The sequence below is a fragment of the Cygnus atratus genome, chromosome 6, assembly GCF_013377495.2.
Source record: "Cygnus atratus isolate AKBS03 ecotype Queensland, Australia chromosome 6, CAtr_DNAZoo_HiC_assembly, whole genome shotgun sequence".
NCBI classification, from domain to species: domain Eukaryota; kingdom Metazoa; phylum Chordata; class Aves; order Anseriformes; family Anatidae; genus Cygnus; species Cygnus atratus.
The window spans coordinates 18,580,718-18,598,200 of NC_066367.1; the positions used below are offsets into that span (position 1 = coordinate 18,580,718).

Here is a 17,483-nt window from a genome sequence, read left to right on the forward strand (position 1 = left end):
GTTGTTTGCTTTGTTTTTACACTGGAAAATCAAATCCACAGTGTGAATAAAACAAGACATCATATGTCAAGTGCAATAAAGAGAGTAACTGACGCTGCAAGGTTTTACCACACAGAAGTGTAACATTGCATGTTCCACACAAATTATATATTCAGTTTACAGCACAAGAGTTTTGGCACAGGCATTGCGCTCATCATTGTTTTTTCAGAAGGGAGAAAAAAAATTAACACTGAAAATATTTTCTATTCAAATTTCATCTGTTCACACTTGAAGTGTAAGTAGCATCAATTTCAATTATTCAGTACAAAACTTTTTCAGTAGTGCAAAAGCAAGAAATGCAGTGGACTATATCTGACTTTGAAAGGCATTATGAATATTTAGCACACAATATAAAATGTTTAAAGAAGGTTGTTGGTTCTACAGTTTTAAAATTTAATTTTCACACATCAGAAATCTCTGTGCAGATTTTACAGTGTACACTAAGTTGAAGTCTGGGGGAAAAGGGAAAGGATTCTCCTCCAGATTCCTACCAGTGCATTTTAAGGGCTGTGAAAATTACTAAATGAACTTATCTTTCTACCTGAACATTCTACATAGGACTGTAGTTAAAACCTCTGTCAAGTTAGAGGTCGTATTAAAAACCTGTAAAAGCTGCCTGATTACAGAAAAAGGAACTACAGTACTAAAGACACACAGTAACTCTGCTGGATACTGAATAGCTGTATGCACACTACCGACTCACTACTGTAGATAGCAATATGAATCATTATTGCAACATATACTTAACTCAGAATAACAGCTTTAAGATCTAGAAGGAGAGAGAGTTAACACCTAACAAAACCACTCAAATGATAAACAAATGACAAGTCAAGAACACAACTGTGCGACAAGGAGCTACTCCAGACCTCATATACCAAAAGCCCTTCACATCTAGAGGGGACAAACTCCAAGCTGGACATCCGACTGGCCTGAGGATGCAGCACACCTACACACCATACCTTAGAACACTTGCTACTCCAAGGAATTACTGGTGTGATGGTCACAAGAACAAACAGATCAAGAGTTCCACCCCGTTAATTCCTCCCCATTTTTTTCCCCAGTGCTGAAGGAAAAGAAACAAAGTTGGGAGTTAGGACATCCTGTCTTGGTCCCAGCTCACCCCGCATCTTTAAGCGAGCCAAAAGACAATCCTCACCATTCTTCTCTTGGGCCACACATCCAAGTCAATGCTGGCAGTACAACAGCCTGGTAAAAATGAGAAGTTCAGGCCCAGTTCTTGCATATCCCCTCTGTCAACTACAGCAATACTATTTTACTGCAGATATCTGCAGAGCACTAGGAAAGGTAGAGAAATCTGGGATCCCAAAACGCCCAGTGGGGACAACTGTGCTGAGAGGCCTATGAGGCATGGGAAGGCACCATGTGGCAGTGGACTGTTGTGGTGCTGACACAGGCAGAAGACAGACCGGGCCGTACTGCAGAGCAAAATCAGGTGTGGAAGACGAAATATTCTGATCTCCTCCAACCAACATACCGGCCCTACAGAGACACTTCCAAACTCTTTAGCTAGCTAGGAGCATAACAGAGGCAGAAAAAACACAGCTGATTCTCACATATGATTTTTGGCTTGTAAACTGCAGACACCTGTTATGAAAGCCATCACAGGAAAGTAAAAATGCAATCAATACCATTCTTTTCTTATAAGCAGAGCCAATATCCTAAGTATAACACTGTCATGAGGGAACCGCACCAACAGTGTGTCATGTTATCCTTAACTTTCTCTACAATTCATAGACCTTTGCTACTCCGAACACACAAGCAAGTTTTATGAGTTTATTTTTTTCCTTAATATAGCTTAATTTGCTTTGAAAAATAACGTGTGGTGAAAGAAAGGGGAAGAGTAATTTTTTTTTTCTTTTCACAAAAGAACTGGAACTAAGTAAATAGAAATTCCTATGAGGATGCTACCAAATTCTGACAATATTTTGCTGAAGTAAGTTACACACACGGGTAATAAGCACAAAAATTTGTGAAGAGACTTAAATCTTGTTATTTTATAACTAAAAAAGCCATACTACTTAAAGACTATTTTTAATTCTGTAAAGATTAAGGAGTGGATTTAAAAATTCAATTAAAAACCCACACAAATATAAATGTGCATAAAGTGCTCTGAGAATGTCAGATACTAAAAAGTGCAAAACATCAGTGCTAGATACAGATACAGTTTTGAACACGAAATGTATTGAACCAAATTTCATTTTCAGTTAAAGTTGTACAACACTACACTGCATATGTGGTACAGTAATCTATGCACAATGACACATCATAAGATCTTAAGTGCACCTATTAGATTACACAAATACATCAAATTCTCCTGTGTGCAATGTGGCAGGTGGGTGTTAGCAGACGTAAACTTACAAAAATAGTACAAATCTGCACTGGAAATAGCCTATTTGCTTATATTTCCATTTTATTCTTTGCCCTTCAATGTCCCTTGTTCTCTCTAAAGTTAGGTTGCTTTGACGGACCTAAAATGCCATCCCTACCTGTGCTGAAGGAGCACGTTTCCCCCTGGGATACACAGTAAGTTTATTACATCATTTAAATTATGATTCTACCGTGATAGAGGCTTCCTGATCCATGAGGGTTAACTTCAAGTCAATGGGTTTGCAACTGTTAGGGAGAAGGGGAAATGAGGAATTATATCCTACTGAAACTGAGCATTTGGGAAGGACTAGTCCTGTGAAAACCAAGCAGAGCAAGAGAGCTCGGACTGAAGCGCTTGCTGCCTCACAGGCTACCAGACCAGTGCTGATGTTGAAGAATAAAACAATCCTCTCACATCCCGAAGAGGTGCCCACTCGTCACTCTGGGAAAACTCCTTCAAAGAACTTTCTCTTTTGTTGTCTGAACATGTAATGATTTCAGGCCTGCTGTTATCTAATGTATCTATTTTTCTCTAAGCTATCTACAAAAACACTCACCATAATACGTAGGTTAGAGCTGTGTAACAGACAAGCCTATAATTAAAGAAGCCACTCAAAAACAGAAGTTTTCATAAAAGAAACCCCTCCAGTAATTGAGAACGGGATTTTGATGACTTATCCCCACTATAGCTGAACTAGACAGTAACATTTTTCTTTTGAAATGCTGCCCTTCTTCCTTGGGCAAATATTTTATATCAGCTTCCTTTCTAACCTGCATTTGTGTTTGCGCTGGTTTCCCTCCCTCCTCCTGCATCACTGCTAAAGGGGTCATCAGGAGAAACGTACTCACTGCTCTCAACACAAGTGCCTGGCAGGCAATTATTGTAGCAGATTGTTACACACTGAGTTTTACGGTAAGTCATAACAGCAGTGGCGATACTTTAAAAGTGATTTAGCTACAAAAAATAGATACTCAGAGACTCGTAAATATTCCTCACATTACTGCCATCACTGAGAATTTCACATAAGCCACAGTAGTAGGGCCCAAGCTGAAATGTCATTGTGACTTCTCTTTGTCCTTTCATAAGGATAGCTAGCACACAGGGCTTAAGAGGTGCAACAGAATCAAAATTTGCTAACACCCATTTTTACTCTCAGGTACAAGAATAAGTCCATCAAAGTTAATGAGGCTTCCTGGATTTACATCAACATAACTGAAAATTAGCTTCTAGATCACAATATCTGATAATAGATGCAGAGGTCTGATTGCAATCCGCTTTGCTAGAGTGAATTATATACACATGCACACACACGAGAGGGAAAAAAAGAACATTTATACAAATCATCTACTAATAGGGATTATCTAGATTCTGCTGCTATTCAGTTTTCAAACAGTATATTTAACTAACCCCTCTATTTCTCTCAACCAAGCTTCCCTTCTCCCAAGAAATGTATTTGTGACTTCCCACAAAACCGCCTTGAAAAAGGCTTTAAATTAGAAACACAGCAAACCCCTTCACTGCAACAGCAAGAAAGATTGGATTGTAGAGAATAGCAAATCTGGAAGTACAAATATATTCATGTGATTGACAATTAAAGGGGTAAGGAAAATGACAAAAAACACAAAAGAAAAATTTGAAGTACATTAATGGCATTAAAGGCATTGAAGTTTCCCCCAGTGTTTTCAGATCTTAAGTTTATCAAGCCATAGTTTCTGTAATCAGGCATCAAGAATTATAGATATAATCATGGTTCTTAATAGTAATCTCAATTACTTTGGAAAGTTTAATTCCAAATTTCATCAAAGCAGAAATAAGTCAACACAATCTAAACAAAAACAACATGTCTTTCTACACACAAACATGCTCAGCCAGGAAAACATCTTTTTTTTCTTTTACAGGATTTGAACAGACCAAACTGACAGGATTCTTGTTCTATAACTTTATTGGTTTGCTTTGCTAAAACCGATTTCAAATTTAATTCTATAACTGATTTCATTCGCTGCTATCATCTGTGTCATCAAAATAATCATCATCATCACCATCGTCATCTGACCAGTCGAATTCACTGAAACCCAAAGCCATGTTGATTTTCTTTCCTTTTCTCATAGAGGTGGTTTTAGAAGAATTCTTTTTGGCTTGCATGTTTATCTGCATTCCAGAACGCAGGACAGATCCTGCTTGGTTCAGAGAGAAGATATCCCCAAAGCCCGTCATCATCAAGGCCTTCAGACTTTGGTTCATGCCAGCTACCTCCCCGTTACTTGTTGCTGTGATCTGACATGACATCTCTGCACTGTTTGACTCCTCTGTTTTAGATTCAAAGTAAGACTCCTCAGACATTCTTGCAGCAAGAGGTAAGAAAAACTATTTAAAGGAGGAAAGGACAGAGCAAAAGTGAAAGTTAGAACCAATTTTAAAAAAATCAAGGAAAAAGACACCACCAGATTAGTTGGCAATAAACAGAAAGCATAACGATTAGTGAATCTCAATATGGAGATCAAGAACTCATTCAAACAGACAGCTTAATTCTGTGGTCATTGTTCTTAAATGAAAATGCAAAAATCACTGAATCACATGGCAAGAACCACAGGTAGCAGAGCTTTCATGATAAAAGGAGGTTCAAACTCTTCAATCCTTCATTTTGTATAGCATCAAACAGATTACGATGTTTCCTAGCCAGGTAGACTGGCTCCTAGGGCAATGCAGGTACAACACAAGTCTGAGTGAGTTGCTTAATTGAACCTTTCAGGATTGAAGAACAAATCACGTTAAGATTAGAGAACCCAAACAAGCTCCCAAAGTTTGGTACAGAAGTAGCAGCCCTCCAAATATCAGAAATAACAGCAGCAGTATTACTTGTGCAAAGACACTTTCTGAGTATATGGTCAAAAGGAGAAGAAGGGGTTGCCCTGCTATGGCCGCAGTCAGAAACAAGCCTCTCACCAACTCAAAGGAGACAGGAACCGGCCTCCAGCCTGTGCCAGCACATTGCTTCTGGAAGCTGTCCCAGGGAGGAACAGGAATGGGAAGAGAGGGCTGTTTGGTCAGCTGGTCAGCTTCTTCAGGTTGGTTGGCTTTTTTTTTTTTTTTTTTACTAGTTTTTTCAACGATATCAATAGATCTTTCCCATTTGGTTGTACATGATATTAAATCTCTACTGATTCAATCTTCACCTAAAGATAACGGTGTTTTCCTCTCCCAGCCTGTCTGTTATTACAGTGTTTTCCACAAATCAAACATGCCCTTTCCAGCTAAATAGCGATTAACACCTCTTCAGAGTGACCGAGTAACCTCGGTGACATGCTTGCCTACTCTTCACAGGGAGTAAAAACTCAGGTGTTCGATCCCAAATTAAGCTGCCTACTAAATCAAGAGCAAAGGAGCAGTGTGTGAACAACTCAAATGGCCTTTCTCTCCAAAGCTGTTTGAAAAACTACCTGCCCAAAATTCATGGTTTTTTCCACATCTTTCTTAACCTAATTAGAAAACCGACTGAAGTGTTGACAACAGTTGATCACAACAGGTTACATGGGAGATTATGGTGATGCCATTGTCTGTCACATTGGAGGCTTCATGGCCACGCTGCTCAGAGTGCCCATTTCTTTGCAAAACCACTTACATTAACAAGCTGTTTAAAAAGGAGAATATCTGTCTTTTGTCCTCTCAGGTTTTCCCTATGTACGGAGGCTTTCTGTTTGTGTTGTGGTGACAAAAGTTAGTGGCCAGTGTTTAAGAAATGAAAGTAAAATTAAAATGTTGGAGAGATATGGAGCACTAAATATTCTTTTTGTTTCCTATGGCTGTCTGTGTGATGGAAGAATCTCCAACTAAGACTCGAGACACCTGGCTGTACAGGAAAAAATGATCACACAATCACCAAAACACTACTCAGATCAAGAACACCAAAAGCTCCTACTAATATAGGGAAGGGTCACTTAAAAAACAAGAACTAGCCACAGAAATGAGATGCCCACCACACATGATTCAGTGCCAGGCAGTTCTTTCATCTGCTACTGAAGTTTTAGTCACTTTACATCCATGGAACTGCATCCCTTGACACATGGGAAGAACCCTCTACAAAGATCAATAAAGCTGTGAAACAGCTTTCCTCTAAAACACATTTCTCAGACAGTGTTTGTGCAATGTTTGGCAATGGGCTAAGCTATTAGTAGGCCACAGTTGTGGCTCATTTTTCTAGTTTAACGCCTCTCTTCCTTCACATTTTGCCACCTCTTGTTATATGGAGAGTTTAGGATTTTTTTTGTGCCAAGACCTGCCTTTGGTGTCACATTACATATAGTGACCATCACGAGGAGACTTTTACAGATGACTGGGATCCCCAATCTCTATACAAGTCACTGTTCTTAAATGATCAACTGCAGGTGCGTGGCACCACAAGTGAGTATTTAGATTTCATGTCTTGCTCATTGTCTTCCTCTAAATATGAGATTTGGCTTAGCTACATACCCTCCCTTCTTAAAGTCAGGTCCTCTTTCAAAAGAAGTCTCCCATGTCACTACAGCTGTGGACATATTTTACTCCTCCAAAAGGCTCCAGATTCCCTTGCGCAAGAGGCTCTTGGACATCTGCACAGAGGGAATTTCAGGGATCAGACTCAAAGGTGTCTGCCATATAAGCCACAGCAGAAACAGGGTCAAAACAAAAGCAAGGACAAACACTGTCACAGAAGCGTTTCTAAGGAATGGTCTCATCCCTCTCTCATGCTGATGTGCATAAAGCTATGTTTTATTCTTTAGAGTAGGAGTAGCCTGCTACCGAGAGCCACCTACCATGTGGGATGGCAGGATGAAACTTTTACCAACTCTAAAACATTGTAGAATCAAGTGGCAGGGACAGCTTCCGTTCTCCTTTCACTTGGTTTGAGTTTCTCCTCCTGCACACCACTTTAACAGTATCTGCTGGCCTCTGGCCTTTGCTTCAGAGCAAAACGAAGAAGTGACTACAGAATGTACAGCAGGGATGACAGTACCATCTGAGACACAGCTGGGCCTAGTGTTGGCTAAGAACCAGGTATAAGGTTAGTGGGCACCCTAAGCTGTTACTAGCTCCAGCTTTCCATGTCTTTACTACTGTTGTTACAGCCAATGTAGCTTAAAATCAAGCAGTGCACCTCCCTGTTGCAATCATATGGTTTGGCATTACTGAGCAGACATACCCTGAACCAAGGGATGGATGGAGGGAGACACCTGACTCCAAGGATTACAACTTGCAAGGAGAATGCCTGAGAATATTTTCCAAATGATTTACAGCTATGAATTTAAGAGAGTTGTATTTGTAACCAGTGCCTTGTAGATCTTCATTTGCTCTGAAGAAACAAATCCTACTAGAACAAGCCAATTTTCACCAATGTCAATTTTTTCCAAGAAAAGGGCTTTTTTTCTTTCTTAAAAAGCTGTTCCATGTAACACTTCATTAGAGATCTATGGCAAAAAAACAAACCTGTCTTTTTCTGTTAGAAGAAATTGCTCTTAAATGCAATAGGAGAGTTGTGTTAATGTTATGCAGAAAGACAGTTCATGCTTAGCAAAATAGGCCTTAGCACAATGCTTTATTCAGCAATGCCAGCTACAAGTGAAAAGTAGAAGTCATAGGCAAATACAGCATAAAAAAACACCCTAGGGTCTTGCTTGTGAAAAGATTTGCTCATTAAGGCCGTGTCTCATGCTGTGTGCAAGACAGACGATGGTTCACAGCTCAGTTACTGGAAGTATGCAAGCATTAAAGCAGACATACAGATATCTACTAGGAACACATAGTATCTGCACATATGAAAACATCTACTCTTCATCATTTCATTACATGGTCACAGCTGGAACATGAATGCAACTTCATTCAAAAAACAGGAATAAGCCATGCCTTAAAAATAAGTTGTATGTAAATGGCTCTGGCTAGAATCAATGTTATAAGTAGGATAAAATTGTGGATAAGTAAATCATACGCTACTGCAAACTCGATTTTGTATTTGTTTTGGCTAGTACTTTAAAGACAAGTGGGTAATTGTGGTATTTTTCTTAACAATTCTGTCATAGTATGTGTAGTCAGGCACTAACCCTGTAGTGCTCTTTCTGCCAATCTGTCATCATTAATATCATACTTCAGTAAGAAATTTGAGATAACCCAAAGAAGTTTTTTGTTCAATTTATTAATAGAAATGTGGTGGTTCTAATAGCTAACAAATGGCCAGTACAAGTACGTTAACTATAATTATGAACAAAGCCCTAAATTAACACCTCAAACGTTGACCCGCTTTTCATGGCATGGAAATTTGCCTCTTCTCATAGCAAAAGGAGAGACTATAAAGATCTAGATAGGTTTCTCAAATTTTCTTCTCTAAGAAACAAATTTTACTTCGAAGACCAATCCTGCATCCATTTAAAGTCAACAGCTTTCTAGTTGAAAATGACTTTATTGAATGCAATCAACTTTTAAAGCTAAGAACTGTAATTAAATCAATGGGAAACTACTCAAGGACCCATGGAACAAAAACTACAGAAAGTATCTGATATCTAATGTATTAGATCATTAAATATAACTATATATATATATATATATAGTTATACATATATATATATATATATATATATATATAGTTATTTGCAGTGATGTTATAAAATAAGACTTTAATTGACTCAATGCAACAAATGAAGAAAACGGGGGCACTATTTCCAAGGTGTGTCCTGAGATTTGCATAGACAAAGCTCCAAATGCTTTCTGAAGTAAGATGAAAGGTTGAATTATTGTCTACTTACAGGAGTATTGGACTGTTCGGTTAACTTCTGCTCCCACATCTTCAAACGTCGCTCCCGTTCCTTTAGTTCCTGCTCTTTAAAGCTCAGATCACGCTCCAGTTTCTTTAGTCTCTCTAAGGTTGCTTCAATTTCACATCTGCACGGAGACAATTTGTTATGTCTTGTCTTTTCCTGACAGATATAAATTGTTCATAATTCCCACTTGAATGTTAATTAAATGTGAAAGACTAAAAAGTACAATACTAACTCAAGCAGTTCATTTAATTACCAAATGCAAAGTCTTTCAGAGCTTTAAGAACAACTGACAATGTTTATACCTTAGAATAACCACAATACCTTCAACTGAAGAGAATAAAATTAAAAAAGGGGTAGGAATGCCATCTAATAATAAAATTCTAAAAACTAAAATGCCATTTTCCCACCCAAACATTGTGAAATATATTATCCCTAAAGAATCTGCATTAAGTAGTGATAATGGGACAACCATTAGCAATACAATACGAGTAGTCTAGAGAAGACCATTTGCCTGGATTTATAACGTGGCCATAAAATTTATTTGGACTCATGTTCATCATACACCGAAACGGTATTTCAGTATTTTTGCTGCTAACTTTCCTGTTTCTCTAGGTTAAGATATAAGAGTACATACACATGAGCAATAATATAAAGCATGATATGACCCAGCCCTGAAAATGTTTACAAGCTTCTCAAGTTAGGAACAATTAATAAAAGAATTTGGTTTACTTTTTTCTGCTTTTCACCATACATGCAAAGGTATGAAAAACAGACAGGAAGCAAAGGCTGTACTCTAAGGAGCTTAAATATGATCTCTCTTGGTTTACACTGCACATATTTTGTCCCTTAAAGAAGTGATTTCCTTTGACATTCTTTCTAATGAACAGTATCTTTTAAATAAATGAACTGAACTGCTCCTGGAAAAGAGTTTAACAAAAGCTTTGCAGTACAAAAGCATGGGTGTGTATTAGAACATACAGAAAAATAACTCCACCAGTAAATTCAGCTACATTTTGGTTGTGGAATAACCAAAGAAAATCTTCCAGTTTGTATCACAGACTTTATTTGCATGGAAGTTATTAGCAAAAAGCTTTTGTGACTTGTTTGGTAGACTGCACGCTGCCTGCCACCTGTATCCTGACTGTTACTTCAACTATTTCCCATTCACATTATGAGAATAATTCATCACACTGTTTTCATTTTGCTCCTATAGAGAGAGCTCCTAAAGAGACAGATCCTGAAGAGAGCTCTTAAGATAGCTACTGAGACTCAGCAATGTCAACTACATCTGCTCAAACTTTCACATTTTCTCTTTGTAAACACACTGCAAAAAGTCTGTTCTTTCTGATGTTTAAAACAAGAAAATAAAAGTACTAATGGCACAGTAGTTATCATTTTTATTTGGGGAAAAAATGTATTTTTCCTGTAAATACCCCATTCTAGCATGGAATTATTTAGCTGTTTTCCACTAGCAATCTAAAGGAGTTCAAGCTCTTAATGTGGGAAAGTATATACCCAAATAGCCTATTTAAATAAATGAAAGAATGTAAATATCCCAAATCTTATATACGTCCTACTTCAGTAAGACATCCTCTGTCAGACAGAAGTGCAGTGAAAAGATTCAAGAGTGGGAATAACTAGCAAACTACTGCAAACTCTACCACCACGCTTAATTCTACTGCAAAAATCAGCCGCCTGGGGCAAGGGCATTTATCCCACTTAAATCATGCTGAGTGAGCTGTTCAGTGTGGTGGTCAGAACAAAACGTCCTTTGCAATTATTATGCTTCAGATTTCAAGAAAAAATGTCAATCATGTTTAGGCATGCAAAGGTCAAGGCTGATCTCTGTGCTCGGTGGAAAACAGTCATACATCTTAACAAACAGCAAATTCAATTTTTGTTTTAAAATGTCTAGAATATATTGCAAACAGATACATACATTTGGCAGAACTCTGATTAAATCTTGTGACTCTTTAAAGGAACAAAACTGAAAAGTATTGGACAGAAGGTCAGAAAGGGACTCCTCTCCCAACATTCATTTCCTTGTCATAAACCCCTCCTGTCCAGTGCAACATGTACTATGCAAACTGCTGTGGGAACTACACAGCAATTCGAGGATAGCTGTACACCGCTTTCCTTAGTTGGCCTCTCAGCATCACTTCTACTTATATGCAACTCTATAATTTTTAAAATATGTAAATTAAGGTTCTCTTTTAAATAACAATCCGTACTAGCAATGTCCTGGTAACAATAGCTTTCTATATGTCAAAAGTCTATTTTGTGCTGTAATTACCTCTCTTCATTAGACAGAAACTTCTCTTATAATAAAAGGTCAGTCTGCAAAAACAGTTGCATTCTGAAAAATAATTCCACTGTATAATAAAACTGTGTAATTAAAGAGAAAGCTACCGTACATTGCCCAGTTAATGAGTCTTCATAAATGAAGCAGCTTGAAACATCATACATTGTAGGGCACATGTATTTGTTCACGTCTGTAGGTCTGCAGTTTGAGCTTGCTTGCTATCTAGAATAATCTTATTCTGTGACACTGAAGAATGTGTATTCTATTGCTAGAAACTATAATGATAAACGGTCACAGATTAAAAACAATGACTAGTATTTGTTTGTATGTCTTGAATTGCTACTGATACACTATGTAAGTATCACATAGACTGCTTTAATCATTAGAACAATCATTTGTAGGGCAAGGATGGAAGAAAAAATGCAGTTAGTATATATGACTAAATGCAAACAAATGTGATCTCTCACTGAATTGGAACATCATTACTTCAATAGTCATTTTTTCCTACCATAATAAAAGTGACTTGAGAAAGAGCTCTAAAGAGATTACAGAATATGAATGTAAACATAAGGCAAATCTGCGCAAGTTAGTTGTCAGGCAGTGCCCCTTTTTGATTAATAATAAAAATGTTAAGGGCAAGGGTTAGGAAATAAGATGTTGGATATTTTAAGGAAAAAATAGAACAGGCACATTAAAACACATTGCTAATATAAACATCAATACCAGTAAATGTTGCTAATAAGACCACATTAAAGGTAAGATAAACGTCGTTTTGACCCATCACCTCTGCCAGTTGTGGATGGATTCAGTGCATTCTGTTTTCATGCCAGCTGGTTAGAGAACATGGAAGAGTCTGTCTACTCAGCATTGGATATGCATTTTTTGTGTATCTATATACAAAAAGAACCTTGCCTTTTTTTTTTTGGGGGGGGGGGGGGGGGGGGGGCAGGGGATGGACAGGGGAGGGGTATTGGTGGTGGTAAAAATACAACCCACCTTGTCTCAGCTTTAATTTGCTTTGGGAACTGCAGTATCCCCATGAATGTGTAGTACCTGGATCACTAATTTAGAGATCCATTAAAAAGGCATAAGTGTAACCTTCACTTTTCCCAACTCCACCCTTCTCCAGTGCTCTGATACCCAGGCTTCATTAAAAGTCCCTATTTCTTGGTAACACATCTCATTCTTTCCCTATTGCTGGTTCAACTATTTATTTGCAAATCCCTATGGGATAAAAAATAAAATAAAAATATAAAAAATAAAGCAATGAGTAAACACACAATTTTTAATGCAGAAGTTAAACCACATTAAACTTGTACAAGTATTCTCAGAAATGGTCTGTTTTAGTTTATCCCTTGGGACCGCTTTATGTGTACAAGTCCTTAATCTGTTTCATTTTTTCAAACTGTATTTTTTATATTCTTTCTATTAATTTAGCTTAGCCTTCCTGAATGGCTCCATACAGATACTGCTTTCACCTCAGGGCAGATTACTAGAACTCACATATGAGAGAACCCCTCTTACCCTAGCTTCTGAACAAGTCCCCACATGACTTGCTCTCCTTTTGTACTCATGTTTTCATTTCAGTTTAATTCAGAAATCATCTTCACTCTCAGGCAAATCATGCCCAACCATGAATTCATATTTCTTCTATCATATCTCCTTGTCTCCACGTCATTTATTCCTCCAGAAATAAAAGTGCCAAGTTTACCTTTAACACAACCTTCCATGGTAAAGAAGTTTTTCCATGACTTGTCAACCATACCTTATGTAACAACTTAGATGCATCAAAATAATTTTTGTGAGATTTCTCAATACTTGGGCTACCTTGCTTACACTACAAAAATAAATCAACTTTGTGAAAGAATAGAAGTTTACCGAACGTCAGCTATCATGGGTTTTTAATCTGCTATATTGGTGAGATTTAAGTAGATACTTGTTTTTGCCAAAGGAAGTTGAGTACTTGTTCATCACTAAAATAAATATTTCTTTCCACAAACCCACTTTGGCAAGTTTGATTTTACTGTCTGCTTTTGCAGAATGAAGAGGTTACCCTCCAAAATAGCACAAATAGGAATAGTAATAAATAGCAAAAACCAGGATTTTCCCTGATCTGTGCAAATTTTAAAAGGGAAAATAACAGAAAACCCATGGAATACAACGCTTGTCTAAGAAACGCCTCACTGGGGGATTTTTTGCTTCCTTGTACAACTGAAAACGCAGTATGATGCCTGAAGCCTGCAGACGGTGGCCATGAAACAAGCTTTTACATGCTAGATACCAAGCCGTGAAATACAGGTGTGTGTGTGGGGGTGCAAACAATGTGCTGCTAAAACCACGCCACAGATGAAACCACTAAGAACCAAGTGAGGGCTGGCTGAAGGCTAGAGGAAATACCGACACCACCCCACTTGGGGACGAGGTGGCGGGGGCTGGGGCAGCGGGCAGAGGCCCGGGGGCTGCGGGCCAGGCTCCGAGGGGCAAGGGGCCGAGTACCGGGGTACAACGGGCCGGGCCCCGGGGGCGCAGCGGGCCGCAGGCGCAGGCCGGGGCGGCCGCCAGCAGGTGTCGCGCTGCCGCCGCCGGTACCGGCGGTGCGGGGGCCGCCGCCGAGAGCTGCTCGGTCCGGGCAGGAGCCGTCCCAGCGCCGAGCGGCTATTTATACTGCCGCCATGTGACCGGGGCAGTGTCCCGGCTCCAGCTCACTTTTTCCACTCCCCGCAATTAAAACTGCGCGTCTTGATTTTACTGGGAAGGCCGCGAAGGGAATTTGGGATTCGGGTTTTGTTGCGAGGCTCGTTTCCTTTCCGTCGCTTTCCTCTGTCCACCCCCTGCTCCGGCCTTCAGGGAAGCTTCAGGCTCTCTGCTCCCAGCTTACCTGGAGAGAGGCCAAGCTTCTTAATATAGACCGCAGCGCGGTCGCCTGGTAAAAATCTTCTGCCTATGCAGATCTGTTTTCAGTTTGCTTTTCCAAACACAGGGATGTACTGTGAAGCTGCGGGCTTTCCAACTGACAAATATGCATCAGGGACATTTTTTGAAGTTTTGGCACGTATGAGAAATAGGCTGACACTTTTACTGTAAAACTGGGTCCTGTAATACCATTTTCTCAAATCTCATCTCCATTTAGAATCACTTACGAATAGAAATTGCAATCAGCAACAGGTAAAACCATATGCTCAAGCAATTTGCAAAAGCAGGCCTAGCCTGGTCATATGCTTAATGCATAGATACAAAGTCAATACAAGTGAAAGAATGCACAAAATGGCAAAATGCAAGTGAAGACAAATGGAAATTTGATTTGAAAATTTATTCTTTTGTCTTTTATCTTTATCATTTTTTAATATAAAGATACACCTATCTGCTTTCTGTGAGAATTGCATCAAACAGTACTTACACCTTGAGTTGCTTGGCCCTCACACTATTCACTGAGAACACGCAGTTGGTTTTAAGATGTGAATCACAAAACCATAAATAACATGATACCTAAACCAATGTAATAAACAGTGTTCAGCTAAGTGTATTGGCTCCCAATACAAGTTTCACAGCATTCTGGGCATTCCTGAAAAACAACAAGGTAAATTACATTCTAAAAATATCTAAAGCACAAAGCAGATATTTTTCTACTGATACCTCATCAGAGCCTGATGTCCATCTGAAAAGAGTACAGACTCAGAAAACCACATCATTTCATCTTGGGAGGCAGGAAACTTACCTCCACTCTGCCTTGTTATGCAGGAATGAGTTGCACTGGTCTGGAAGGTTGCTGTCATTTGACATAGACTCCAGAATTGAAATGATCTGCTTGAAAGATGGCCTTTTCTGAGGACAAAAGAAAAGCCAGTGTTTATGTTACTATGTAAAACCATTCACAAAATTTCTTCAATTGAAAGTGACAGATGGCAAGCAACAGAAATTGGGATGCTGCTTTCTGACACCGCATCTACATGAGAACTGTAAAGTTGTAATTTTTGTTTTATTTTTCTACTATTCTTCCAGTTGAAGAAATGGTCAGTTCGGAAAGAATCACATAAGCCAGCAGGACTCAAGCCTCTGTTTACTCTCCTGTATCTACCAGTAAAACCTTTGGGTACTCCTTGTGGTATCAATAAACACGTTATTACTACTGATTTTGTTTAGTAGCTATAAAGATTTTAGAATAAAAAGAAAGTTTTCATCAAGCTAAGAAGGAAAATACTGCCTGAAAGAGAAGGCTGGACCCATTAGCAACTGGTCATTAGACAGACCGCCTTTTATAGGGACTAACCCAAACTCTTTAATGCGTAAACAAGCTATTTAACTGCCCATCACAAATGGGTTCCTGGCTGCAACTTGCAGGGAAGGACACTTTCCAGAAAACCCTCTCACTTAGCTAACCCATGGGTAGGCGGGGAAGAAGTGAAGATCTGGGCTACACAATGATGCCTCGGATGCCAGCAGAGCTCACGCAAACAGTGTCTCGGCTGGTCCTGTGCTGGGCTCATTCACTGAACTTTCCGTCACCAGGCTCTGCACCCAGCGCCCACCCTGCTGACTGCACAACCACATTGCCACGTAGAGAGCAGTTGCGTTGCAGCTTCTCTGGATTTTCCTCTTTCCCCTTAGTCCCGAAAAAAAAAGCTACTAACTAGGATAATAACTGAAAAAGCCACAGAAACGTGTTTCTTGAAAGAGCACTGACTCTGTTAGTCTGTTTGACAGACCCCAGACAAGGTTGAGACAAAAGGTTGAAACAAAATGTAGATACATAATAAGGGGAATGATGCGCATTCTCTCTGTATCTCGCCTGTAATTATACCATTTCTGCTAAAATTACAGATGCCGCAATTAAAACGTGCATTTTAATTTGGGAGCACAAAAACAATTAGGAACAATGCTGAGGTGTCTCTCCCAGGAAGATCCAAGTGATTTCCACATTACAAAAGAAAGACAATTTCTTTATTTTAAATGTCAAACAGCATGAAAAAGTGTCAAATGCATAACAAAAAAAAAAAAGACAAGCTCTCTTATATTGTAATGCTGCACTATTTGGCTGCAACTGGAGGCTTTGTCTGTCATTTTTTGGTCCATCTCCATGATATCAGGCAAATGGGCAGTTGGGTGAGTTATGCAGCCTTTCTTTGCAGCACCTGCCCCAGCCACTCGCTCTCTTGCAACCTGGCCCCCAGCCCATCATCCATGGAGCAGCAACCTGGGTGCCTCGAGCTGCGGGAGCCTCCCTAGCATCATGTGGCATGGGAGCAATATGCTTCCAGTGCGGAAGCCCAGTGGGGATCCCTGCCTGTGGAGCTGCACTTACGAAGAGGCTGGGGGAGGCAGCAGCAGCCCCCCTGCATGCACAATGCTACTGGACCCACCATGGTGAGCAGGCCCTTTGAACACATCCTGCAGGGGCATGACCCTCCCTGGTCAGGGAGCGTGCAGCACCAGGGGGTAAGGGGCACAACATTTATCACTAGTGCCAACATGGTTGGACAGCCCTGGTGCTGTTTTGGAGAAGGAGGACGCTCAGGTGGCCCTCATGCCCTTCCTGTTGCTACAGCTGCATCTCTTGTAACCGCCCCAGCGGGTGCGAAATGTCGAGGGGATTCCTCTCAAATGCTGAAAAAGCTGCCAGACAGAAGACTGTGCCACATGGTTTGATGAATGACCTGTTGTTATTTTGATGGCTTTCCCCTCACCAACATTTTCTTGTAGGAGGTGGATTGGAGAGAGCTCTCAGGTCACCATGCAACACCCAGTCCCCACAGAAGCCCTGGGGAACTGCTGCTATGTACTGTCTGACTGACTAGCAGGTGTGTAGTGTGCCTTTACTAAACTAATTCTATTTTCAGAAGCAGATGAAGAGCAAATATCGCTTTGTTGCATAAATTACAAGATTTTATGGCTTACTTAGGTGTTCTTTACAAAATGGTTCTCTGTGTGTTGCTTGCTTGTTCTCAGGAGTATACTAGGAAGAAAGTATTGG

General features: G+C 39.7%; 1 protein-coding gene across 4 annotated transcripts in view; it reads right to left on the reverse strand.

The window, feature by feature from the left end:
• The window catches only part of MAP3K20 (mitogen-activated protein kinase kinase kinase 20), a 90,964-nt gene that overhangs the window by 22,930 nt on the left and 50,551 nt on the right, over positions 1 to 17,483 (reverse strand). For 3 of the 4 annotated variants that reach the window (XM_035567892.2, XM_035567852.2, XM_035567861.2), the window contains exons 10-12: positions 15,231 to 15,337; positions 9,199 to 9,334; positions 226 to 4,792 (exon numbers count right to left, since the gene is read on the reverse strand). In XM_035567892.2, coding sequence (XP_035423785.1) covers positions 4,421 to 4,792; positions 9,199 to 9,334; positions 15,231 to 15,337 — 615 coding nt within the window. In that variant the 3' untranslated portion in view covers positions 226 to 4,420. Of the gene's footprint in view, positions 1 to 225; positions 4,793 to 9,198; positions 9,335 to 15,230; positions 15,338 to 17,483 lie in introns of those variants that run through there. The other variant, XM_035567837.2, reaches the window with a different exon arrangement.